Source organism: Conger conger, chromosome 18 (assembly GCF_963514075.1).
Source record: "Conger conger chromosome 18, fConCon1.1, whole genome shotgun sequence".
Lineage (NCBI taxonomy): Eukaryota > Metazoa > Chordata > Actinopteri > Anguilliformes > Congridae > Conger > Conger conger.
In genome coordinates this window covers 32,835,142-32,861,641 of record NC_083777.1, presented here as the reverse complement: position 1 = coordinate 32,861,641, position 26,500 = coordinate 32,835,142, and the positions used below count along the sequence as shown (strand labels likewise).

The window sequence follows — 26,500 nt, the reverse complement described above, 5'->3', positions numbered from 1 at the left end:
AAAAGAAGGTTTGAAACAGAACACAAAATAAGTCCATGGTTTTATCACCAAATCGTCTTGAATGGAAGCTATGTCCCCACGGCCCTAATGTACCATAACAATGTTAGCTAGGTAGCACTCTTTGTAGCTAGCTTCGCAATCCTTGTCTAAACTCAGTGACATTTTGAAAATGTTCTTTTCCACCCCTTTGCTGGCCCAGAACAATCCTAATTTGTGTAAAGACTGTATGGACTGGAGTGTAGATATAGTAATAATAATAATAATAATAGATTTTATTTGTGGGCGCCTTTCAGAGCACTCAAGGACACCTTACAAGACACAGTAAAAACATCATACAAAAACTAATCAATCAATAGCACCAACATGTTATATACAACAAGACACATAAAATTATCAACATAAAACATAAAACTCATCAATCAGGGTCAGGTTAAATATGCCAGTGTGAAAAGGTGTGTCTTGAGTCTAGATTTAAAAGTGAGGAGAGTGTCAATGTTGCGAATGTCTTGTGGCAAAGAGTTCCAGAGGCGGGGGGCAGAACGACTAAAGGCTCTAGATCCCATGGTGGTCAGGCGGGGGGCAGATGGTGTGGCAAGTAAGGAGGCAGAGGAGGATCTGAGAGTACGTGAGGGAATGTGGCTATGGAGGAGTTCAGAGAGATATGAAGGTGCCATGTTATGAAGGGCTTTGAATGTGAGCAGCAAGATCTTAAAATCAATACGGGATTTAACTGGGAGCCAATGAAGTTGCTGGAGAACTGGAGTGATGTGATCAATGGAAGGAGTTCTGGTGATGATACGGGCAGCTGAGTTCTGGACCAGTTGAACTTTATGGAGACACTTGCGTGAAAGACCAAAGAGGATGGAGTTGCAATAATCAATACGGGATGTAACCAGGGCGTGGACAAGAATGGCAGTGCTGGTAGGTGTAAGTGATGGGCGAAGACGATTAATATTGCGTAATAGTGGTTCTTATTAGCATCTTAAAGTAAGATAGGTGATGAACAATTACAGCAAGTTTCACTACAATTCCTAACACCATTCTATCAAGCAAAACATGACCAAGCTAAAATAATTAGGCAACAGCTGGAAAGGCATGTAAATACAAAATTAATACTTGTGCACAAATCAATATTAAAGAGCTACACACCTGTTCTATATAAAAACTATTGCTGCTGCATTATAATCACGAGCCAACAGTTGCTTTATCTATAGTTAGCAATGACCAAACATCAATTCCCCCCCCCCCCCCCCCCCAGTGCATACATGTTTAATACTCATATGAAATATCCGCAGTTAGTCAGGCACTGAATAGCAGGCCATCTCCTGCCACAGATGTAACGCGCAAATTAGTGTCAGTATGTTGCAGCCATAATCCATTTATTGCGCACCCAAATGTGATACAGGATTAACGCTAATCTTGCTCCTGCAGATTACCTATGACATTGCCCTCGCTCTATCAGAGAAAAGTATATCCTTCAAGACAGAAACGCCAAGCGGTTCTTCCAGTTTTGTGTAGTACTGTAATAAAAAAACAATGCAGCTTTCCATAGTAATCGAATATAATAATATTTAGAAGATTATTTTGTTTTCACAAAATATGTCTGGACTGCTGGTCAGGATACATTAAAACAAACATGACATGCTTCCCTCGCAGAACCGCGCGCTGACCACACTTCACACTTCACACGTCATCGAGGTTAAAAGAAATACTGCAATATGCAACCCCAGTGAAATAACTATTCCCGTCTTACATAAGGATGAAAAATTAAATATGCACTAGCCTAGCTTCATGATATCGTTCTGTAAAGGAAAACCAGACTCCTGTCGAAACTAAAGCAAGTTTAGCCGCTTAGCAAGGTAATTATATAATACATGGCGGTTGTATCCGAGGGCAATAGCTACAACCAAGAGTACGCACAGTGGCGGGTGACAGCGGTGCACGACTGACCGTACAGACGGTCAGTAAATTATAGCATGCTAGTCATCCTCGTCCTGTTAAATCAGTGGTTCCCAAACTCGGTCCTGGAGTACCCCTGTGTATGCTGTTTTTTGTTCCAACGACAATTGCTATCGAAGTTGTTTATCGTTCTTTGAATTTTTTAATGGATTATTTACAGCACGTTATGCCAGAAATAGGTTTACAATGGCAAGAATACAATTCCCATGTTCATATTGTGCATATTGCACCAAACAATTACATAAGAAGAGGTAACAAATAAAAATAAAAAACTGGGATTAACTAATAGGCTCATAACTATGCCGTTGAAAAGTGATTTGCCTTTGAATTCTTCTTTATCTTCAAAATGGTTCGTTTTGGTGGCCAGATGTCAACAGTTTCACAAATTACGAGCCTATGAGCCTTAGGATCAATTCAGTGTTTTTAATTTGATCAGTTAAAAATAATTTACCACTTTTTATGCAATTCGCATTTGCAATATAGCATAAACACAATATGAACGAGGGGATTTTATTCTCTATAATAAGTATAGTTATCTAAAATATGGTTTTTGAGGTTAAGTAATCCCTCTAAACATGAAGCACCTAATTTAGGAAAATCAACAGCCTGTTGAAATTATTCGATTACAACTGAAGTTGGAACGAAAACCAGCATGCACAGTGCACATACAACAGTGCAAGCGTATTTATTAGCTAACATTATCTACCCGGCTCCAAACAATAGCTAGTCAACCTTCAGAGTCAATTGCTTTTTAGTTCTACTATCCGAGTTATCGAATTGTTGGCTTGCAACCATAACTTAACGAAAAAAACTAAGTTAACTCAGCTAACAAAGAGAAACGGTCAGGGAAATAACATAACGTTAGTGTGATAGCGGGAAAGCATTAACTTACACTATGGAAATGAAAATATCCAAAGTGACGGAATGCTGATTAGGTACAGTATCTCGCTCGCCAAGTTATGTGGCAGAGGTCAGAGTAATTGTCCTTTCAACAGAGTCCCTTGCCTTAGCAAACAAACTCCTTAGTCAGCTTGCCAACGTTCACTAGCTAGCCTAGCTAATTCGATTAATAAATTAGCTAGCCTCGTCGTACTTGTCTAGCCTATCTCTAGGCCGGTCAGTTGTATGCAAGCGTTACAAATCTGCGTCGATTCACTTTCGAATTAGGCTAGCTAGCTAACCTTATAGCTAACTAAGTAGTAAACTCGCTACGCTAGCTAGGTTGATAAGGCGAAACTTCGACTGATAAAAAGTTCAGATGTTTAGCGAGACCAGCTATAAGATACACACCATGCTGAGTTACTTACGGTTAGCTTATTTACTTACCGAATATGGTTTATGGTTTGCTAGCTATGGGTAGGTTCGTAGCGAGTTTGACAAAACAAAGCAGCAAATTCAAGGTGTGACAATTATCCAGCTGCTTGCTAGCCTACGCGAACTATTTCTAGGAACGAGTGACTTGGCTCAATTCTGTAGGCTTGGGTGCAAACCGCTGGCTAAGTTAAATGGCTAAGTAACATTAGCTAGCTAGCAATAAGTTGGTGAGAGGTCGTTGCGCCAACAACCATTCACCACTGGCTAGTAATAATAATGTTAAAAAACCCTGTGGTTTACCTCGTCTTCCACATTTGCTAGTTAGCTAACCGCAGTCTAACGTCACCTACCTGTCTTACGGCGACGACCAAATAGTTGGGCTATTTCCAATTTAAGTGGCCGATGTTAAAATCCAAAATTCGTATATATCCACCAGTTCGTTGATTATGTTTGGAAAAGGAAAATGCCCCCACATTACCAACCGTGAAAAAACACATACACAGCTACACGGCACATAATCCGAACATGCTCTAACATTAGCCGCTAGAGGCAGGGTGGCGCTTGTAGGTTGACAGCAGGCTAGTACGGTGAAGTTTGGAGAGGGACGTCGCTATTCATGTTAATTAGGTAACAGCCAGCTATTCAAGTCAATGCAAATGGCAGCATTTCTCATGCCGCAGACGCTCCCGGAATATAAAGCACCAGCTTTGTGAAGTTATCCTGCCTGAGCAAACATGTTGAACGTTTTCAAACCAATAGTCAGATACGACATCTTGAACCGGGGAAAAAGCGACGCAGACTAAAAGGAGGGCACTGAGAAATAATCAGGCAGTCAGGATCAAGGAATTGTTTGCTTATTAATTCGCTGATTAATTTACAGAGTTTAAATTAATAAATGTAAGTTTGATACATGCTTTTACAACAATGTCTATTTTATTTATACTGCATGCTTATTTCGCAACAGCACATTGTCATTTTAAGTATGCTGTTTATTGTCCAGCCATGGTAGCTATGTGTAGTCACATATTTTTAAATATAGCGCATTATTATCCCAGTGTCACATTGGGCCACCCCTTGAGATTATGAAATGCCACCCTTACACAGTTCAGCTTGTTAGGGTAGCTTACAAGCACACAATTACCTTTTTACATTTCAACTGTAAAGCACATGACATTTGAAATTCAGGATTGATTTAGATTATAGTTCCCAAAGTATCATATGAAGAACCACTGTTTTAGAATCTATTTTGTATGCATATTGTATCATATTTAATAAACCTAGTTAGTCATATATAACTGAATTGATTTGGTTTAATTTTTAGACTTATACTGCTGTAGCCTATCCACTTAGAGTTATGATGCATTGTATGTTCAGATGCTCTACTGCAGACAACTGTTGTAAACTGTGGTTATTTGCGTTATTGTCACCTTCCTGACAGCTTTGACCAGTCTGGCCATTCTCCTCTCATTAACAAGGCTTTCTGTCTGCAGAACAGCTGCTCACTGTATTTATTTATTTATTTATTTATTTATTTTGCACCATTCTTTGCAAACTCTAGAGACTAGTGTACGTGAAAATCCCAGGAGATCAGCAATCTACATGATTGTATGCATTGCATTGCTGCCACACAATTGGCCGATTAGATAATCGCATGAATAAGTAGGTGTAATAAAGTTAAAATGTTCCTAATAAAGTGCTCGATGAGTGTAGGTGGGTGATTTGTTCCAATATTTTTTAATGTTTTACCATAAATATAAGAATGGTAACTTTGGTGCATACTGCCATCTACTGCGCTCAAGAATAGAGCAAATAAAGGCTCGATGCTAGGCTACTTCCTCTCGTCTAAAGCATACAGAAATCGCAAACGATTAACTTTGAATTGAATTTGAATGACAACTAGTTGTTATCTGCCATACGAGGGAATGAATTACTGAGTATGCTGGAATTAGAACAATAAACCCCCCAAAAGTTTGGTAAGCCCAAATAATTTAAAATATGCCTACATTTCTTTAGAGGTCATCAATACCACTCTCATGTTGACAAATATCATGAGTTTTAACAGTGCATTAAGGTGAAAAATCCAAATGTAATTATACACCCACATGCTAATGATAAACAAAAGTTTTCATCACGACACCCAGTACAACAGATAGTCATAAGCACCCTAATCAAGTTTTGCAGTGTGAATGAAACCACAGAAGAAGAAACTTCCGTCGCTTTCTATGACGTAGATTGACTTTGCCGTGAAATGTTGAAAATATCTGGTGGTGGAGCATCAGCGTTCATGAGCGGTAACTTATATTTTGTTAAAGTACGATGTGAATATTTGAGTTAACCACATTGCTGGTACAGTAGTAGTAATACCGCTTCTTAAGATGATACACTTCTCAGTCAGCAGCTCATTAACAAGCTAGCTAGCTACCATATTGACAATGGCTAAATGTCAGAAAGCTAACGTGCTTTCGAATATTGACCACACTCCGAAAACACTGCGTGAGGTGTTACATCTCTACGTTCGTGAATGTAAGCGCAAAGTTACTGATTGTAAGCTTACGAGAAGCTTTAGCTAACGTAACATTAACTCGTTTTGCTACAGAGATTCCAATATCGCAAGGTATAGAAGTTCTAAATGGATTAAAACCAATTCAGTTTAATAAAGTTGCATCGTTAAAAAGTATCAGGTGACACGTTTAACTATCGCGACTTGCATCAATTTTCTATGTGGCTGAACTGCCCATTTAGGTCATTTAGCTTTTCAAATCTTCGCTTATTATTTTAGCTAACCTATTCTGTGTCGACGCAGGTTGACATGGCGCTAGTAAGACGCGTTGGGGTTGCCCTGACTCCGATATTAAGATTACCGCAACACTGTACTTTCAGGTAAGTTTACATATTTTATCGAGGATGCATTTTTATCTGTTCGAATGGAAGCATTCTAGTTTTTGAATCGTGATAACTGTGATAACCATACATAATACATGTCGTACAAACCTCACGATCGCGGTGAGGTAGACATTATGTAGTACTGTGTCTAGTCCCTATGTATTAAGTAGTATAGCAATAATTTATATTCTAGAAATAAATGCCAATTTAATAAGCGCTGTTGTGTCCATTCTCCGCAGTGTATCCGCATCTGCTGCGGCCATTCAGAAGATGACGCGTGTGCGTGTCGTGGACAACAGCACTCTGGGAACCACCTACCATCACCGGGCTCCGAAGGTCATTCACGTGTACAACAAAACCGGGCAGGGCAAGGTGGGGGACAGGGTGCTTCTGGCCATCAAAGGGCAGAAGAAAAAAGCCCTCATTGTGGGACACAAGATGCCAGGGGATCGAATGGCACCGCGCTTTGACTCCAACAATGTTGTCCTGATTGAGGACAATGGAAACCCGACTGGCACCAGGATCAAGGTTCCCATACCTACACACTTGCGCAAAAAGGAGGGAGAGTATTCCAAAGTGTTGGCCATTGCACACAGGTTTGTGTAAAACAATTGCTACAAATATGGAATATACATTTTTTTTTCTTTCTGATCTTTTTTCCAATAAAAAGATAATTTAACTTGATTTTTGTACTGTCATCATTCTTTTACAGTTTATATATTTCTACATCACTGTGTAAAGGTGACTCAACTCCAAGTGCCTTAGCAGTTGCAAAAGGTGGCCAGTCACACGGTTGTTTTTTAAGAAAGCAAGCGTTAAGTGATGCTGGCACAATAAACTAGATGGCCCAAGTAGGACCATCATACCCCTGTGATGACCATAAACCGGTCAGCTTTGCATGGGGTGTAGACGTGGTTATGAAATGCAACCAAGAACTTGATTTCAAGTGCATACCTTTTATGTTGAAAGTTAATGTTCACTTCATTGTCTTTTTCAGTATGCATGTTTAATGCATTGGCATTTACATTTTTGTCATTTGGCTTTTAATCCAAAGCGATTTACAAGTGCATAGGTTCTACCACAAGTCAAACATCACATCCAGAACTAGGAAAATACACATGGAATGCTGTTCTAAACATAGTCGTCATCATAAGTGCAAATTTTTTTTGTTTTTTTGGGGGGGGTTAGACAAGGATAGGGATATCAGAAAGGGGGGGCAGGGGAAATCAGGAGGGAGGACTAAGGTAGAGTTTGAAAAGGTGTGTTTTGAGTCTGTCGAAATAGGGGGAGGGATTCTGCTGTCCTGACTGGTAGGCAAGTCATTCCACCACTGAGGAACCAGAATGGAAAACAGGCGTGAACGTGCAGTTCGACCGCCAGGTGCACGTAGAGAGGGAACCATAAGGCGACCAGAGCTGGCAGACCGGAGTGGTCTAGCTGGGGAGTAGGGAGTGATCAAGGATTGTATGTAAGGTGGGGCAGTCCCCTTAGCAGCCTGAAATGCCAACACTAGGGCCTTGAAACGGATGCGTGCGGGAATAGGAAGCCAGTGGAGGCCAATGAGAAGCGGGGTGACATGAGCCGACCTGGGCTGACTGGTGATCAGGCGGGCTGCAGCATTCTGGACCAGCTGGAGGGGCTTGATGGCACACGCTGGGAGACCGGCTAGGAGGGAGTTGCAGTAATCCAGGCGGGAAATGACGAGCGCCTGGACTAGGAGCTGGGTGGCTTTCTCCGTCAGGAGATGATGGATACGGCGTATATTATACAGAAAGAACCTGCAGGTTCTGGCAGTGGAGAATACTTGTGGAGCCAGGGTGAGGCAGTTATCAAGAGTCACCCCAAGATTCTTTGCCGTACGGGAGGAGGAAACTACAAAGTCCTCAACAGTCAGTGAGCGGTCGATTGACGGAGAGGACTTAGCAGGGATGTAGAAAAGCTCAGTTTTGGCACGATTGAGCTTCAGGAGGTGGGAAGTCATCCACGCAGAGATATCAGCCAAGCAGGCAGAGATCTGTGTGGTGACTTGGGTGTCGGGGGGGGAAGGAAATAAAGAGTTGGGTGTCATCAGCGTAAGAATGATAAGAAAAGCCATGGGAAGAGATAACAGAACCAAGAGACATGGTGTATAGCGAGAAGAGGAGAGGCCCAAGAACTGAGCCCTGCGGCCCTGCCCAAGACTGAGCCCCTCCAAGTCACCTGGTAGGAGCGACCAGAGAGGTAGGAGGAAAACCAAGCGAGTGCAGATCCTGTGACACCCATCCCAGACAGCGATGAGAGCAGAATCTCATGGTTGACTGTATCGAAGGCGGCCAACAGGTCGAGGAAGATGAGGACAGAGGAGAGGGATTTGGCTTTAGCAGAGTGGAGTGCCTCAGTGACCGCGAGAAGGGCGGTCTCAGTGGAGTGGCCACTCTTGAAGCCAAACTGGTTGGGGTCATGGAGATTGTTCTGGAGAAGATACACTACCAGTCAAAAGTTTTAGAACACCCCAATTTTTCCAGTTTTTTATAGAAAATTATGCAGTTTAATGTCTCATTGTACTCTGAAATGAAAGCATAGAACAAATAAACAATTGAGGTTAAAAAATAAATCATGGAATCAATTTATAAACCAAAATGTATTCTAAACTTTTGACTCATCAAAGTAGCCACCTTTGGCAGATATAACAGCTGAACACACTTGTGGCATTCTTTCTACAATGGAAATCAAATATTCTGCAGAAAGTTCTTCCCAACTCTGTTGCAGAAGTTCCCATAAATGTGTGGCACTTGTAGGTTGCTTTGCTTTCACTCTTCTGTCCAGTTCATCCCAAACCAGCTCGATAGGGTTTAAGTCTGGAGACTGTGCTGGCCACTCCATGTTTTCAAGCTTACCATCTTGTTATTTTTTCCTGAGGTAGTTCTGGCATAGCTTGGACGTATGTTTTGGGTCATTATCTTGCTGTAGGATGAACCCCTGACCAACTAGGCGCATACCAGAGGGTACTGCATGGCGCTGCAGAATGCTGTGGTAGCCGTTTTGGTTCAGGGTGCCTCTCACTCTGTACACTCTGGACCCTGGATCCAGAAAAACAGCCCCAGACCATCACGCTTCCTCCTCCATGTTTGACAGTTGATGTCACACACTGAGGAACCATCCTTTTGCCTACTCGATGGCGGACAAAAATCCTGCGTGATGAACCGAAGATTTCAAACTTCATCAGTCCATAACACCTTCTTCCAGTCTTCAGTAGTCGATTGGCGGTGTTTCATGGCCCAGGCAAGCCTCTTCTTCTTATTCTGATGTCTTAGCAATGGCTTTCTTGCTGCAACTCGACCGTTCAAACCTGCAAGTCGAAGTCTTCTCTTCACAGTTGAAACTGAGACTTGCTTACTACGACCACTATTAAGCTGTGCTTGAAGCTGTTGTCCTGTGAGCCGCCTATCACGCAAGCTGTTGACTCTCAGAAACCTGTCTTCTGATTCTGTTTTGGCTTTGGGTCTGCCAGACCTCTTCCTGTCAGAGTTTCTCCCAGTTTCTGAGTGCCTTTTGATGGTGAAGGAAACTGTACTCACTGACACTTTGACTTTCTTCGCAATTTCTCTGTAGGAAAGCCCTACATTTTTAAGTGTCATGATGGTCTGTCTCTTCCATTGTTAATTGCCTTTTTCTCACCATTTTTATAGTAACACACTACTTTCTGCAGTACAATACTGTTCAAATGATGCTCACAAGGGTATGGTACCATAGTGTGTTCCAACACTACTTTTATACAGACAGAGGGGGTTGTAAGTAATCAAGAAAAGTCAGAACACCTGTAGGAATTGGTAGCACCAACCTTCAAGGCTTGATCAACCTCCATTGCTGCAGAACAGCTTTAACCCATTTCTTGTTCCCTGAAAAAGGCCTTTTTGTATAATTCTGAAATGTATATTATTTTTCAGTTTTGGGTAACCAAAACTTACCTTTTTTTTTTTAACCTCTAGCAGTTCAGTACTTACCTTTGTACCATTTAAAGCTATTCATTGGACTTGAACGGCTTGAATTTCAATAAAAAACTGGAAAAATTGGGGTGTTCTAAAACTTTTGACCGGTAGTGTAAGTGGACAGTTGGGAGCAGACCGCCCGTTCCAGATTTCCAGGAAATGGTCCCTTATGATGCCTTTATCTATTAAATAAGATGTATATATTTCATATGGGGCGGCACGGATGGTGCAGTGGGTAGCACTGCCACCTCACAGCAAGAAGGTCCTGGGTTCGAATCCCCGTCGGCCGGGGCCTCTCTGTGCGGAGTTTGCATGTTCTCCCCGTGTTTGCGTGGGTTTCCTCCGGGTACTCTGGTTTCCTCCCACAGTCCAAAGACATGCACGTTAGGCTGATTGGAGAGTCTAAATTACCCATAGGTATGAGTGTGTGAGTGAATGGTGTGTGTGCCCTGCGATGGACTGGCGACCTGTCCAGGGTGTATTCCTGCCTTTTGCCCAATGTATGCTGGGATAGGCTCCAGCCCCCCTGCGACCCTGTTCAGGATAAGCGGGTTAAGATAATGGATGGATGGATGGATATTTCATATGTATGTCTTGCCAAAAATGGTTTTCTGACATGCTTAAAACTATAAATGCCTTGGTAGACAAAATGTAAGAATGTGGTAATGCATATACAGCATCTTGCTCATGTTATTGTCAAATGAATACTGTACCTGCTTTCTGCACCACGATACAGTTGTTTTGTGAAGTAGTTCTGCAAAACAACCTGACTGAGGTGAGTTTGTTATGACATTTGTTGGTATTAGAATACTAATGCATGTGCATCACCATAGAAACCACATTATGTAGTTCTGACAGTTATGTACTCCAGGTTGAGTACCTCAATGACATGGCACAGGCAGTAAGAGCAGTCGTCTGGCAGTCGGAGGGTTGCCGGTTCGATCCCCCACCCGGGCTGTGTCGAAGAGTCCCTGAGCAAGACACCTAACCCCCGTTTGCTCCTGACGAGCTGGTTGGTGCCTTGCATGGCAGCCAATCGGCGTTGGTGTGTGAGTGTGTGTATGAATGGGTGAATGAGAAGCATCAATTGTACAGCGCTTTGGATAAAGGCGCTATATAAATGCCAACCATTTACCATTAGTACCTTGATTAAAGCACCTGACAGGGCGTGGCTGACCTCGCCAGGGGCACTTGAGCCAACCACGAGGACCAGAAGGCAGGTTTTGCACCTTTTGAGAGTACAATACACCAGACAAGCATAGTAAAGCATAGACATTATTTGAATACAGAACAATTACGTATTTGACCCAGGTCTGATTGACAGTGAACACTGGGGCCTGTTCTGGAACTGAACCCCCACATCCTTTTTGTGTGGTTCTTGTACTCACCTGAGGGGGAGTTCTGAGTGCTGGTTCCAGTACCTGGGGCCTGCCATGCACGCAGCATTGATTTAAGAAAAACATCCATTCAGAGTAGAAAACAGTTAATTGACAATAATCCAATAATCCACACTGAATTAACCATATGTACATGGTGGTATGCAGAAGAGAATCTCTGAACACACAACCTGTCAAACCACTAAGTGCATAGGCTACAGCTGCAGAAGCAGAAGCAGTTTGTAAGGGGGCGACATGGCTCAGGCAGTAAGAGCAGTTGTCTGGCAGTCGGAGGGTTGCCGGTTCGATCCCCCGCCTGGGCTGTGTCGAAGTGTCCTGAGCAAGACACCTAACCCCCAAATGCTCCTGACGAGCTGGTTTGGCTGGTGAGCCTTGCATGGCAGCCAATCGGCGTCGGTGTGTGAGTGTGTGTATGAATGGGTGAATGGAGAAGCATCAATTGTACAGCGCTTTGGATAAAGGCACTATATAAATGCCTGCCATTTACCATTTAGAAGACTTAAGCCTAAAAAATAAGTCTAATGAGTACACTGAGTGTAGTCTATAATGGATAGCATTGTAGACTAAACAAGGCAGAGCTTCTACCCTTCTGAATTGGTCATTTACCACAAGCAAATGTGCATAAATGTGTTTCTTCACATATTCACATACACCTCTATGTAATTTCATGCTTAAGTTAAAGTCGCACATGAATACTGTACTTTTCCTGTTTTTGAGCTTTTCCTACCATCCATTTGTTTTCCATAATGACTGAAATTCAGGCCAAATCACAAAGAAATAGTTCAACGGTGCAAATATAGTTTTTATATAATTTATTAGGTGCATACACATTCTGATGCAGTACATCTGCTTTTCTTTCTACAGTTAAGAGTTACATCCATTATTCATCACAAGGCCAGTACTCCAAAATGACAACAATGGTTATTAAAAAATTAAGACATGCAGACAAAACAGTGAAGGTGAAATTCTGAGAACAGCCATTCAAAGTAATTGTTTGTGAAAAGAATCCCAGGTTTAAATCAGCAGCATGTCAAACCCAGCTACGATGAGTGAGTTATTCAAACATAGGGTGAATGGACGCTCCCTTGAAATGGTTATCCAACAAGACTGGGGTACATTTTATTTCTATCACCTGTACCTGATATAAATCTATGTATGACTATTTTTATTATTCAAGACTGAGTGGGACATAGTTGAAATAAAGCCTGCAAAGTAATCTGTAGTTGTACATATAGGTATAATAGGACTATTTTTAATAATGACAATACTGCCCCCTTTTGGTGGTTTTCCAAACCTTTTTTCTAAGGAGACTTTGTTCAGTTAGTTCAATGTTTTCAAGCTTCATTACATTACTCAGTTATTATAGTGGTACTATCCCTTTTACTGAATGAAATGCACCTGAAACAACTGAACCCAAACTGAGTTATGCAAAAATTCAAAACAGCCAGTGAACATTTTTGTGGTGAAAAGTCTGAAACAAACTTTCACAGTTCAGGTGCCCAGCTACATGTATTTGAAAGGTTTTCTAGCCAACTAGGATATAGCCAGGTGAGATACAGGTAAAATATCAGCTATTCCAGTTAACCTAGTGAACCTAGTTAAAACATCTCATTCTAGATTCCCACCCCTCTCAATGTCTAGATTCCGGCTTTTGCTCACTGGGTTCCTCCAAGAGAAAGTTAGGGTTGAATTGTTAGAAGTACCATTTTTTTATGCAAGCTACTTTCTCGCCACAAGGTTATTAAAATGAATATAAATATAAAAAAATATTAATACAGTAACTACAATTTTTACTCTCAAGTAAAAGTACAATTGTACAATAGGAGTACAATTTGTGTTGCAATTAGTGTTACAGTAATTATGTATTTTGAGATGAAAACAATATGTGGTGGTGTGGATTGTCACATCTTAATATAAAACAAGAGCCAGTATAGACAGTATACAATACTGTTGACTTCCCTGGACTGTGCTAATCAGAAACACACTCAGAACAATGGCATATTGACATTGACTCATGGCTCAGGCATTTAAAGAGCTCCACTGCTTATGTGAAAGCCACACCAGCAATTGGATGGTTTCAGACAATTTCGTTCATACCTCAGATTTGTCATTTTTCATCAATGTTGGGGGGTGGGGGGTATATGTGGTTACGTGGTTACAGGTGGGACACAAAGCTTCCATCACTGTTTGTGTGCAGTTTTTGGTTATAACATTACATTGGCCTAAGATAGCCTCAAGCCTGCATCGTGTGGAAAAAGGCAAAGGGCGTTGGTGATCGGGGTCTGGGGGGTGGGGTGGGGGGTACTCAGTGTACTTCCGCTGCTTGGGCTCGTGGTACTGGGCTGAGTTTGGCAGAAGGGATTAGAGTTCCAGAAGGAGGCCCGTGGGGGGATTGGGGGTAACAGAAGGAGGCGCGTGGGGGATTGGGGGTAACAGAAGGAGGCGCGTGGGGGATTGGGGGTAACAGAAGGAGGCGCGTGGGGGATTGGGGGTAACAGAAGGAGGCACATGGGAGATTGGGGGTAACAGAAGGAGGCACGTGGGGGATTGGGGGTAACAGAAGGAGGCGTGTGGGGGAATTGGGGGTAACAGAAGGAGGCGCGTGGGGGATTGGGGGTAACAGAAGGAGGCGTGTGGGGGGATTGGGGGTAACAGAAGGAGGCGTGTGGGGGAATTGGGGGTTACAGAAGGAGGCGCGTGGGGGATTGGAGGTAACAGAAGGAGGCGTGTGGGGGAATTGGGGGTAACAGAAGGAGGCGCGTGGGGGATTGGGGGTAACAGAAGGAGGCGTGTGGGGGGATTGGGGGTAACAGAAGGAGGCGTGTGGGGGAATTGGGGGTTACAGAAGGAGGCGCGTGGGGGATTGGAGGTAACAGAAGGAGGCACGTGGGGGATTGGGGGTACAGCTCATGCTTTTCCCCATTGGGCTGTTTTTTCTCCCCACTGGGGAGTTTTTTTTAAACCTCATGTGTTTGTCCATGTTTTTACTCTTTAAAGAGCCTTTCTGACAGTCTTCCGTAAAAAGTGCTTTACAAATAAAACTGAATTGAAATTGAAGTGATGAATACTGGGGTTACAGATGTCCTCTAAGGAGGATATTCTTTTCACAGCAGGCTAATATGGACACAGATTCACAAACGTCAACATTTAGACTGACACAAAAAACAGCATATCGATACGCAGAGGGGTTGGTAAACAGGGCGAGGCTAAGTATGCTTAAAGTGTCTGACGTTTTAATGTGGAACTGCAACGGTGACGCGAAGTCGCAGTTCTCCTGCAGTGCGACCTTCACTACGTCTCTGAGATGCGTTTGCTCCCTGGTATGCACCTTCACTTTGTCTCTGAGATGCGTTTGCTCCCTGGTATGCATGCTTGCAGGGCTGTAGCCCCGAGTTGGGAGTGACGTATGTCAGAATAATGTCAGACTGTACACAATCGCTCGATCGACGGCCATAGTAACAGCACCCTGAAACTGGCATTAAATACAGTTCTTCAGTTAATTTCTCATCATGAATGCAGGAGGCTGCGTAAGCTCAGTCATCAGCTCTGCAGTCAAGCACTCACCATTCTGAGTGACAGGACTGGTTAAATATGTAAGATTGTGATTTGTCAGGTCATTGGGGTGGGTTTAAGTGTGTAAGAGCTGTGATTGGTCAGGTCATTGGGGTGGGTTTAAGTGTGTAAGAGCTGTGATTGGTCAGGTCATCGGGGCGGGTTTAAGTGTGTAAGAGTTGTGGAAACGGAAGAAATTCAGTACAAAACTGTGATAAATTTTCGGACATTTACACAGACCTGTTCAAATCATTTTTGTAAATGGCATAGTCTTCAACTTTTGGACATAAAGTGATAAGCTAATGTTAGTTAGGTTGTTCGCTAACCAGCGTACTTAGTAATAAACTAACCAGCTTACTTAGTAATGAACTAAAAGTCAGTGAGTAAGCAAGTGTTTCCATCACATTGACAGCATGCAGTTGGTAAATTCTATAATATAGTGGGAGCAATAATTATTTGATCCCTTGCTGATTTTGTAGGTTTGCCCACTTACAAAGAATGGAACTGTGTAGAATTGTAATCATAGGTACATTTTAACATTGAGAGACAGAATAAAATAACAAAATAACACAAAATAATCCACAATAACAACATCATATAAATTTTATAAATTTATTATCGTATTTTTGCATGAAATAAGTATTTGATCCCCTACCAATCAGCAATAATTCTGGCTCCCACAGACCAGTTCGTTTTCCATTAAGAAGCACTCCTAATCTCAACTCATTGCCCAAAACACCTGTCAACTCGTTACATCGTTATGTAGCTGTATAAAAGACACCTGTCCACACAATCAATCAGATTCCAACGTTTCCACCATGACCAAGACAAAGGAGCTGTCTAAGGACATCAGGGACAAAATTGTAGACCTGCACAAGGCTGGGATGGGCTACAAGAAAATAAGCAAGGAGCTTGGTGAGGAGTTAACAACTGTTGGGGCAATTATTCGAATTATTAGGAAACACAAAGTCACCGCCAATCTCCCTCGGTCTGGGGCTCCACACAAGATCTTGCCTTATGAGATATCAATAATCATGAAAAAGGTCAGGGATCAGCCCAGTACTACATAGGAGGAGCTTGTTAATGACCTGAAGGCAGTTGGGACCACAGTCACGAAGAGAACCATCAGTAACACACTACACCGTGAAGGATTCAAATCCTGCTGCGCGCGCAAGGTTCCTCTGCTGAAGAAGGCACATGTACAGGCCCGTCTGAAGTTTGCCAAAGAACACCTGGATGATCCAGAGGAGAAGGTCATGTGGTCAGATGAGACCAAAATAGAGCTATTTGGCATCAACTCGACTCGCCGTGTTTGAAGGAAGAGAAATGCTGAGTACAACCCCAAGAACACCATCCCCACTGTGAAGCATGGAGGTGGAAACCTTATGCTTTGGGGGTGTTTCTCAGCTCAGGGGCTGACTTCACCGTATCGAGGGGAGGATGAATGGGGAGACAACCTCCTTCCTTCAGTGAGAGCACTGAAAATGGGTCGTGGATGGGTCTTCCAACATGACAATGACCCAAAACATACGGCCAAGGCAACAAAGGAGTGGCTGAAAAAGAAGCATATTAAGGTCCTGGAGTGGCCTAGCCAGTGTCCAGACCAAAATCCCTCCCAAGATCTGTGCAAACCTGGTGAAAACTACAACAAACGTCTGACCTCTGTGCTTGTCAACAAAGGTTTCTCCACCAAGTATTAAGTCCTATTGTTCTATGGATCAAATACTTATTTAATGTGAAAATATGATATTAAATTTATAAAATGTATATGATGTTGTTATTGTGGATATTTTGTGATATTCTGTCTCTCAATGTTAAAATGTACCTATGATTAAAATTCTACACAGTTCCATTCTTTGTAAGTGGGCAAACCTACAAAATCAGCAAGGGATCAAATAATTATTGCTCCCACTGAATATAATTATAGATATATAATATAGATTATTTTATGGGCTGAATGCCAAGGCGCTGTTGCCTTGCTAGCTATTAGCATAGCTATCTGGCACAGCTAACCTGGGCAATTTCATTTTAGACAGAAAATACTACTTTTGGGGAACAGTGGAAGCATATTCCTGGCTTACTAGTAAATGTACATGAGAGATGCTAATGATTCCTAGCACCGTGTTATCGTTTAAGTACACACACAGGGAGATGCACTTTCAAAAGTCACCTATGTTAGTATCCGAGCATGATATCACAGGAATATCCGACTGAAGTGTCTGGTTGCATAGTTACGGGTGACAGAAATGGAGCTGGAGATGATTTTCAGAGCGGATATCGCTGATGGGGTACAGTGGGCAGAAGTACAGCGGACATGTTGTGTGTTTGCAGAGATGAGAGCCGACACCTGCAGAGGAATCCATGAAGGGCTACCAGGACCCGCTGGGCTGCCGGGCACACAGGGCAGGAGGTGGGCGAGTCAGTCACAGGTCAGGACCGTTGGTGGGGGGTTGTCTAATTGGGCAAGGTCATTAGGAAGGGGGGGTGCAGGCACTTTGGGGGGGCCCGTGGGGTTCCTCTGAAGGGGGTGTGGTCTCCTCAGCCGCACATGGTTATATACAACCACTGAGGAACAGAGAGAGAGAAAGAGAGTGGAGAGAGAGAGAGAGAGAAAGAGAGAGGAGAGAGGAGAGAGAGAGAAAGAGAGAGAGAGGAGAGAGAGAGAGAGAGAGAGAGCGCACATGCAGGGTCAGCTGACATAACATAACATAATGGCCACCCTGTGAAACCCCCCAGTGCTTCTGCCTCCTCTACAGGTCCTGGCAGCTATTTCACACAGTGACCACTCTCTGTGTGAAAAAATACTTCCTAATATCTGTGCGGAATTGATCCTTTGCCAATTTCCATTTCCATTTATGCCCTCTCATTCTGCTAACCAAACTCACCCTGAAGAATGGCTTTTTACATGTGTATTCAACCAAATATTTACAGATGCAATTCAGAGATTCTGCTCTACTGTACTGAGCAGCAGAGTTGAGAGAGAGAGAGAGAGAGAGAGAGAGAAGGACAGAGAGAGTGGGGCACTGCTGTACTGTACGATACACAATTGAACAGAGCTGAATCACCTCTGTGATGTTCATTTCAGCCACGCCCTGTCCCTCTTTGTCAAGCTGCTGGAAAGTTCCTATAACAGAAAAAAGATATCAGCACGTCAGTAAATTGGCCAAGGACCTGAAGTTTCTGATCAGCTTCACCATTGACACAGAATGTCCTTAGTGCACATACTGAACATGGCTTCCAGTTTGACCAGGCAGCAGATGAAGTTGTCAAAGTCAATGACCTCGTCTTCAGCATATCTGGCCACCAGCAGCTGGTTCAGTTTGTTGTTGAGCTTGAAGCCTTGGAGGACATGTTTGTTTTAGTGAAGCGTATTCAGAAGAGCAGTTCAGTTTCACGTTTACACTGGTGTCAAACCTCCTCATTTCTAAAAATCTACATTCCATAAACAGTTTAAGAGTAAACAGTTTTGTGAAATGTAACAACTTCACAGCTGAAAATGTAAATGAAACAACACAGATACTTAAGTCTACATTATGCCTAAACAAAATATTGCACTTTCACTTAATTATAGATGAAGTATAATTATCATTATATGCGTATTTCCACATTGCTGTGGAATACTGGACTTCTGTACATGGCAGTAGCCGTAGTGGGGTGTAAAGGGTAACCGGAGTAAAGAGTTTGACCCAGGCACGGTTCCTTGCAGTGCTATTGGTCGAAGCTGAGCTCGGGGAGAGGATGATGGGATACCTGCAGCCTCCACCGCCAGACGCATCTCGTAGGAGCTCATGGCCCCCGACTTGTCCAGGTCGAACTGTCTGAAGACTCCCTGCGCAGGAGAGACAGCAACTGTTACCAAGGTTACCATGGAGACACACCTGCAGTGGCTTCACCATGTTGATTATCCTCAGGTACCCAGGTTACCTAACCCTAACCCTAACCTAACAGACACACACCTGGTGGCTCATTTCCTTCACCATGGACTTGAGGCACTGGAAATATTGGGCTTTCAAACAAATAATAACTGGACACAGGAGGAGATACACAGGTTAGAGAAACACTGGATTCTTAAACTTAGCACTCTATTTCCAAGAGGACTGAAAAACGCACATAGAACACCAACACAAGAGGGACCAAATTATTCCTACTTAAAGGCTTCAGTACTCTGAATGGCCAGTGCACTTTTATTTCCCAAGAGGACCTAATATAGGACAACTTGAGAAATAAAGATTTCTTACTTACCTAACCCAAACCCCAACACCAACCCTAACCCTAACCCCAACCCCAACCCCAACCCAGGCTACCTAACCCTAACCTAACCCTAACCCAGGTTATCTAACCCTAACCATAATCCTAACCCAACCCCAACCCCAACCAGAGCTACTCAGACACATCTAATACTGCGGAAGGACTATTCAATTCTGCAACTGTGCGATCATGATACCTCGCTAAAGCAAACTGAAAGGGTAGGAATGTGACTGTGTGACTTAATAAACCAACAATAAACCAATCACCTTCAACCTTGTCAGTTCTGTTCTGCATATCATTAGGCAGGTCCATCAAGGAATGTTCATCTGCAAATTCTTTTCTATTATTTTTAAATTAAATTAAAAAGTTGAGCACAGATATTAACTGAATCCAGGACTTTATTTCACTGTAGTAAATTCATAATTGTTTTCTTATTCTTGACCATGGTTCATTTAAGACAGCTAATGAAATTCATGGAAACAAACGGAAATGCTTTCAGGTGTAAACAGGGCTGTGACTCCCTCACCAGCCACTTCCTGATCTTATTCCACAGAATCTGAAACTCCACCAGGCCAAGACGGGCGCTGCCATCTTTCTGTGTTCAGTGGGTCAAGGAATGTTGCAGAAGAATATTAAAATACTTTATACAGAGGTGTAAGTGCACATGCAAGAAGGGATCTTAGACTGCAGTTCTGACCTGCAGCTGTAAAGGATACATCCATGAGGTTAACCATGGTTCTGCAGGCCTCCAAGCTAAAGCCGTCTGTTTTCAAGTCCTTGTCTGAAATTACACACAGCTGAGCTCAACTAACTCATATTCTGGGACATTCCAGCAGGAACATGTTCCTGCCACTGCCCTCCAGTACGGTTAGGGTTAGATCAGGACAAGGGGAGGTGGTCCTCTGCAGATGAATGACTTTAAACAGCAGATTACCAAACTAAATGTGCTGGGTGCAAATTCAAAAAACTATGAGTAAGAAAATGGAGGCAATCCAAGCCACATGTTTCAGTCAAACCCTTTCAGCGTCAAACCCTTTTTCAGGGCCAAAATGTTGGGTGTTTTATTGTACGGCTCCTTTTAGACTGATTAAATAGCAGAATTAGATTTAAGTGATAGGAAGGTGAGAGTAACGCAAATAACCACACATCACAACAGTGGTATGCAGAAGAGCATCTCTGGACACACAACGCATCATAACTGTAAGTGGATTGGCTACAGCAGTTGAAGTCTTTAGAAAATAAGTATAAGAAATTCCTAATAAAGTGCTCACTATATGTATATTACACTAAATAAATAGATAAAAATGTAATGGACACCGTTGACAGTTATAGGACATTAAGTGCAACATGAAAACAGACATACGAGTGAACTAAGAGCCACGAAAGAGCCAAACAAACGTCTGTTTTTGGTGAAGGACACGGGCGTGGCAGGAACACTCACGTCTGGACACCACCCTGTTCAGGATGGTTCTGAGCTCGTGGACCGAGATCTCCATATCCTGTGGGGGAAATGAGATGTGCAGTCTGTGTGAGTCAGGAGTATTGTGAGTGCAGAGTTGTGTAGTCTGTGTGAGTATTGTGAGTGCAGAGTTGTGTAGTCTGTGTGAGTATTGTGAGTGCAGAGTTGTGTAGTCTGTGTGAGTATTGTGAGTGCAGAGTTGTGTAGTCTGTGTGAGTATTGTGAGTGCAGAGTTGTGTAGTCTGTGTGAGTATTGTGAGTGCAGAGTTGTGTAATTTGTGTGACATGTACTCTACATATGGTTAGGGGCCCTGTGAGCACTATTAGCATGCTGTAACTTTGACAAAAGTAAAATGATGCTGAACATTTTTCTCCACACATTTTTCCTTTTCCACAGGCTTTCAGGGTGAAAATATTTCAGACCCCGACTCACACACACACACACACACACACACACACGCACTCACACACACGCACTCACACACACGCACTCACACACACGCACTCACACACACACACACTCTCACACACACACACACACACACACACTCACACACACGCACACACTCACGCACACACTCACGCACACACACACCACACACACTCACACACGCACACACGCACACACGCACACACTCACACACATGCACACACGCACACACACACGCACACACTCACGCACACACACACCACACACCACACACACTCACCTCCCCAGCGAGCTGGGCAAACATTGACTTGAAAGAGTCGTCGATGTCGTCTTCAGAAATGTCCTCCTATGAAAGAGAGAGTGGCCACGTCACACTGCACACTGCACCTCTAAGTGTTCAGTCGGCTAACCAGCTAAACAGCCATGCAGAGAATAATGACCACCAGTGCGTGTTGGGCGACATATTCCACTGAAGCCAACGCTGAGTGGTTATCCTGCATCTGCAGATGTCACACAGTCTGAAGCGGAGGCAAAAGGTTGCCATGGCGAGGAGACTAGTTTACTATTTGCTGACTTGTTTTTATGAAGGAAGACATTTTGTTTACATGGCTAGCTGGCAAAATGGACGGGTTTGAGGAGAGGCCGGTTGCTGTAGTGCACTGTCTGTACACTATAAATGCAAAACGTTGCAAGACAAAGTTCTGTCAGCAGAGACTTTATCGAAGAAGCATAACTTAGCCCGAGCTCATGCATCGATGGTGTCCTTTAACACGCTGCCCCCTACCTAAGAGCCATAACATGACACCACTATCAAAAGTGACAGTACACCACATGATAACTCACCACGTCTTCCAGGTCAGCTGAAATTTCATCATCCAACTCTCTGTTGAAAAGAAGAGGACACTCTCAAAATCATGCTTATTTGTCATTCTTCGTGGCTCATGTTTAACAGTGCAAGTTTTCCTGCACATAAATACTTAATGTGTGCACACAATACTTCATGAATACAGTATTCATTTGCCATTGTTATTTTACACATTATCCCTATGTCAGGGGGTGGATATTTGGGTGGGATCTTGATGTCATTAACATTTAACCCCTTAAGGTTAAGAACACAAATATGATGAGAATGTTCTTAACTGAACACTCTAATGCTGATGTAGCCATCAGTACTGGTAATTCCAGAACACTGACTTAGAATGTTGAAAAAACATTCCAAAAAACCTGCCTTTCAATGCAGGGTGAATTAATATAATTTCAGCAGAAGTGTAGCACTATAGCTCTCGGTGCCACACCCTGTGGACCTGCTGGCTGCAGTCAGCTGTGGCTGAGTTCATTACCAGGCCCTGGGGCAGGTTCGCCCCTCACTGTGAAAAGGAGAATTGGGTGTGACTGAGGAAGGCTGACGGCACACTCACTCCGTCTCGGCCTGCTTCTCGGTGAAGACCCGGAGCACGAAGTCGGCCTCCTTGCTGGGCTCGAAGGTGGAGGGCACCACCAGGTACTCCCCCGGGGGCAGGCGGACTCTGGCGCTCACCTCGCGCAGGTTGATGAAGGTCTCGGAGCGTGCGCACGACGAGTGGGTCAGGAAGAAGTCCTTCTTCAGGTGCACGTTCTGGCAGCCCCTGTACTGTGGAGGGGGAGGCGGAGCCTGAGTGCTGAGGGACGCGGAGCCTAAGTACATGAGAGGGCAGGGGGCTGGGCCTGAGAGGCAGGGGGCGGGGCCTGAGAGGGCAGGGAGGCGGGGCCTGAGAGGGCAGGGAGGCGGGGCCTGAGAGGACAGGGAGGCGGGGCCTGAGAGGGCAGGGAGGCGGGGCCTGAGAGGACAGGGAGGCGGGGCCTGAGGCCAGGGGGCGGGGCCTGAGAGGGCAGGGAGGCGGAGCTTAAACATGTGTGCTGCAGCTGGGTCCTATCACCCCCCTCCTGGATGTGTCAGGTGACCTGGTCTGTCTGTAAAGCCAGGATTACAGTGAATGGACTGAAAGAAGATAATGGGCTGGTTTCAGACAGATTAAGTCTAGTCCAGGACCAATCTGCACCTGTGAAACCAGCCCATAACATTGAGCATAATTTAATGCATTCTATATTCAATGCTGGACACTATATTTGGTGAGCTTGGCTTCTCTTGTAGCCAGACGGCAGGATTCCTACCTCGTCTGGAATCTGTACAAAAACAAAACAAGAAAAGACTAAAGTTAATTTCAGAACAGGTTTATTCTGGGTTCACCTCGCTTAACTCAGTGTGCATGTCCTTCACTGACTCACTCACCCACTGACACTCACACACACACTCACTCACATACACACACGCACACACACACACTCACTCACACACACACACACTCACTCACTCACACACACACACACACGCACACACACACACACACACACTCACTCACTCACACACACACACACACACACACTCACTCACACACACACACACACGCAGACACACACACTCACTCACACACACACTCACTCACACACACACACGCACACACACACACACTCACACACACACACACACTCACGCACACAGACACACTCACACACACACACTCACACACACCTCACACACACTCACACATGCACGCACACACACTCACACACACCTCACACACACTCACACACACTCACACACACACACACCTCGTACACACACACACACACACCTCGTACACACACACACACACACACACACACACAATTCCTCGCACACACACACACACCTCGTACACACACACACACACACACACACACCTCGTACACACACACACACACACACAATTCCTCGTACACACACACACACCTCGTACACACACACACACACACACACACACCTCGTACACACACACATACACACACACACACACACCTCGTACACACACGTACACACACACACACACACACACACACCTCGTACACACACACATACACACCTCGTACACACACACACACACACACACCTCGTACACACACATACACACACACACCTCGTACACACACACACACACACACACACACACACCTCGTACACACACGTACACACACACACACACACACACACACACCTCGTACACACACACACACACACCTCGTACACACACACACACACCTCGTACACACACACACACACACCTCGTACACTCACACACACACACACACACACACCTCGTACACACACACACACACACCTCGTACACACACACACACACACACCTCGTACACACACACACACACACACACCTCGTACACACACACACACACACCTCGTACACACTCACACACACACACACCTCGTACACACACACACACCTCGTACACACACACACACACACACACACACACCTCGTACACACACGTACACACACACACACACACACACCTCGTACACACACACACACACACACACCTCGTACACACACGTACACACACACACACACACCTCGTACACACACACACACACACACACACACACCTCGTACACACACGTACACACACACACACACACACACACACACACACCTCGTACACACACACACACACACACACACACACACCTCGTACACACACGTACACACACACACACACACACACACCTCGTACACACACACTCACACACACTCACACACACACACACACACACACCTCGTACACACACACACACACCTCGTACACACACGTACACACACACACACACACACACACCTCGTACACACACACACACACACACACACACACACACCTCGTACACACACACACACACACACACACACACACACACACACACCTCGTACACGGCGAATCCGATGGTGTGCATGTCCTGTCCCTGCCGGCGGTATCTGCGCCGGTCTTTCTGCATCAGAGCCACCAGGGCGCTGCAGGCCACCTCTTCATCCTCCGGGTCATCATCCTCCTCCAGCAGCGTGATCTTATACTGCGGGTTTATCCAGAACGTGTCTGAGGAACAGAGAGAGTGCAGTCAGGCCCCTAACCCAACCCTAACCCAACCCCCCCAACCCTAACCCAACCCCCCTAACCCTACTCACTGGGGTGGTTCCTGCAGCCTCCAGCTGTGCTTCCTCTCCTCCACATCCCGTGGTACTTGGTGGTGTTCCAGAAACTCAGGCTGTCGTTGCTCAGTGCGTCTGCGGTCAGGTTGCAGATTTCCAGGCGGGAATACTGCCTCAGGAACTCCTGAAAGGACATCCTGAGCGGATGGGGGGTGGGAATTCAGTCCGGCACACTCCACAGCGACATCATTTTTCACAACACCAATATACTCTGATGCTTAATTTACTACAACCAGCAGTTCCCCATGATGTGCCTTCATTGGGAATGAATAATTACTCCAATTACTAATATTAACCTGTTAATGTGTTTGTAATATTTACTCAGGTGGGGAAGAAAAAATGAATAAATAAAAGATTTCATCTCATACTTAGTTTTGAAAAATCTTTGAACTTTAAGATAGCTTTTTATGTGTATGTCTCTTGAATGTGTGTTGATATCATAATGCATAAATAAGTAAGTCCTGTGACTATATTGCAGTATCCTGATTAGTACCATATGCGTCTGTGTGTGTGTGCTCTCCACTGAATCCCGGCTGCCTTTCACTCTGCGTTAAAGATGTATATCGCAGAAACCCCGGGACACAGACTTACCAAAACTCCCCGTCCTCCATCTGTAAGTGCAGGTCCTCCCTGTCGGCCGGGTCAATCTCATCCCACTCAGGGGAGCTGTGGAGAGGCAGCAATCAGAGGGCTGGGGTTACTCTACACTAAACTCTACACTAAACTCTACACTAAGTTCTACACTAAGCTCTACACTAAACTCTACACTAAACTCTACACTAAACTCAACACTAAACTCTACACTAAACTCAACACTAAGCTCTACACTAAACTCTACACTAAACTCAAGACTAATCTCAACACTAAACTCTACACTAAGCTCCACACTAAACTCTACACTAAGCTCTACACTAAGCTATTTCCGGAGTGGAGTGAATTGAAATGACAGGTATTATTGTGCTCTTGCAGAATCTCACTTATCGCTCCAGGCGCCGGTCCACTCCACCTGGCCCCACGGGTTCCTGATGCGGATCAGCCTCTCTGTCTGCCCCTGAAACTCCACCTGTCACAGAGAGCAGGGTTAATCTCTCTCACACACACACACACACACACACACACACACACTCACTCACTCACTCACTCACTCACTCACTCACTCACTCACTCACTCACTCACACTCACTCACTCACTCACTCACTCACTCACTCACTCACAC

The 26,500-nt window shown here is 44.3% G+C and overlaps 3 protein-coding genes and 1 long non-coding RNA gene across 9 annotated transcripts in view; 1 reads left to right on the top strand and 3 right to left on the bottom strand.

Annotated features, from left to right (window-relative positions):
• LOC133118096 (CSC1-like protein 2) overlaps positions 1-3,838 on the bottom strand; it is a 48,697-nt gene extending 44,859 nt beyond the window's left edge. Inside the window, exon 1 of one of the 3 annotated variants that reach the window (XM_061227818.1) lies at positions 3,624-3,838. The gene's annotated coding sequence lies outside the window, so the exon portion shown is untranslated. Of the gene's footprint in view, positions 1-2,851; positions 2,975-3,285; positions 3,417-3,623 lie in introns of those variants that run through there. The other 2 variants (XM_061227819.1, XM_061227820.1) reach the window with 2 other exon arrangements.
• A 1,607-nt stretch (positions 3,839-5,445) lies between these two features.
• mrpl14 (mitochondrial ribosomal protein L14) lies at positions 5,446-6,840 on the top strand. 4 transcript variants are annotated; one of them, XM_061228676.1, is made up of 3 exons: positions 5,446-5,564; positions 6,077-6,153; positions 6,396-6,840. In XM_061228676.1, the coding sequence occupies exons 2-3, from the start codon at positions 6,083-6,085 to the stop codon at positions 6,760-6,762; spliced, it is 438 nt and encodes a 145-aa protein (XP_061084660.1). In that variant the 5' UTR covers positions 5,446-5,564; positions 6,077-6,082; the 3' UTR covers positions 6,763-6,840. The 4 variants fall into 4 exon arrangements, with proteins under 4 accessions (XP_061084660.1, XP_061084664.1, XP_061084659.1 ...); XM_061228675.1 differs by having other exon boundaries at positions 5,509-5,584; XM_061228679.1 differs by lacking the exon at positions 5,446-5,564 and adding an exon at positions 5,592-5,796.
• Positions 6,841-12,318: 5,478 nt separating this feature from the next.
• Positions 12,319-15,556, bottom strand: LOC133118443 (uncharacterized). The gene is made up of 2 exons (XR_009706402.1): positions 14,779-15,556; positions 12,319-14,746 (listed from the first exon to the last, which is right to left on the bottom strand). It is a non-coding gene; the product is annotated as an uncharacterized LOC133118443 (long non-coding RNA).
• An 86-nt stretch (positions 15,557-15,642) lies between these two features.
• capn1a (calpain 1, (mu/I) large subunit a) overlaps positions 15,643-26,500 on the bottom strand; it is a 26,517-nt gene continuing 15,659 nt past the window's right edge. Inside the window, exons 9-23 of the mRNA XM_061227748.1 lie at positions 26,261-26,346; positions 25,875-25,949; positions 25,260-25,420; positions 25,001-25,170; positions 23,362-23,373; positions 22,629-22,840; positions 22,054-22,093; positions 21,491-21,556; positions 20,763-20,820; positions 20,038-20,102; positions 19,848-19,916; positions 18,824-18,902; positions 18,299-18,412; positions 18,139-18,197; positions 15,643-17,638 (exon numbers count right to left, since the gene is read on the bottom strand). Coding sequence (XP_061083732.1) covers positions 17,612-17,638; positions 18,139-18,197; positions 18,299-18,412; positions 18,824-18,902; positions 19,848-19,916; positions 20,038-20,102; positions 20,763-20,820; positions 21,491-21,556; positions 22,054-22,093; positions 22,629-22,840; positions 23,362-23,373; positions 25,001-25,170; positions 25,260-25,420; positions 25,875-25,949; positions 26,261-26,346 — 1,293 coding nt within the window. The 3' untranslated portion in view covers positions 15,643-17,611. The remainder of the gene's footprint in view (positions 17,639-18,138; positions 18,198-18,298; positions 18,413-18,823; positions 18,903-19,847; positions 19,917-20,037; positions 20,103-20,762; positions 20,821-21,490; positions 21,557-22,053; positions 22,094-22,628; positions 22,841-23,361; positions 23,374-25,000; positions 25,171-25,259; positions 25,421-25,874; positions 25,950-26,260; positions 26,347-26,500) is intronic.

Excerpts from the sequence above, each read along its gene's own strand:
- mrpl14 (XM_061228675.1), top strand. The coding sequence starts at position 5,522 with ATGTTGAAAATATCTGGTGGTGGAGCATCAGCGTTCATGAGCGGTAAC. Across the intron at positions 5,585-6,076 it reads GTAACTTATATTTTGTTAAA|GTTGACATGGCGCTAGTAAG; the intron begins GTACGATGTGAA and ends GTGTCGACGCAG. Across the intron at positions 6,154-6,395 it reads CCGCAACACTGTACTTTCAG|TGTATCCGCATCTGCTGCGG; the intron begins GTAAGTTTACAT and ends CATTCTCCGCAG.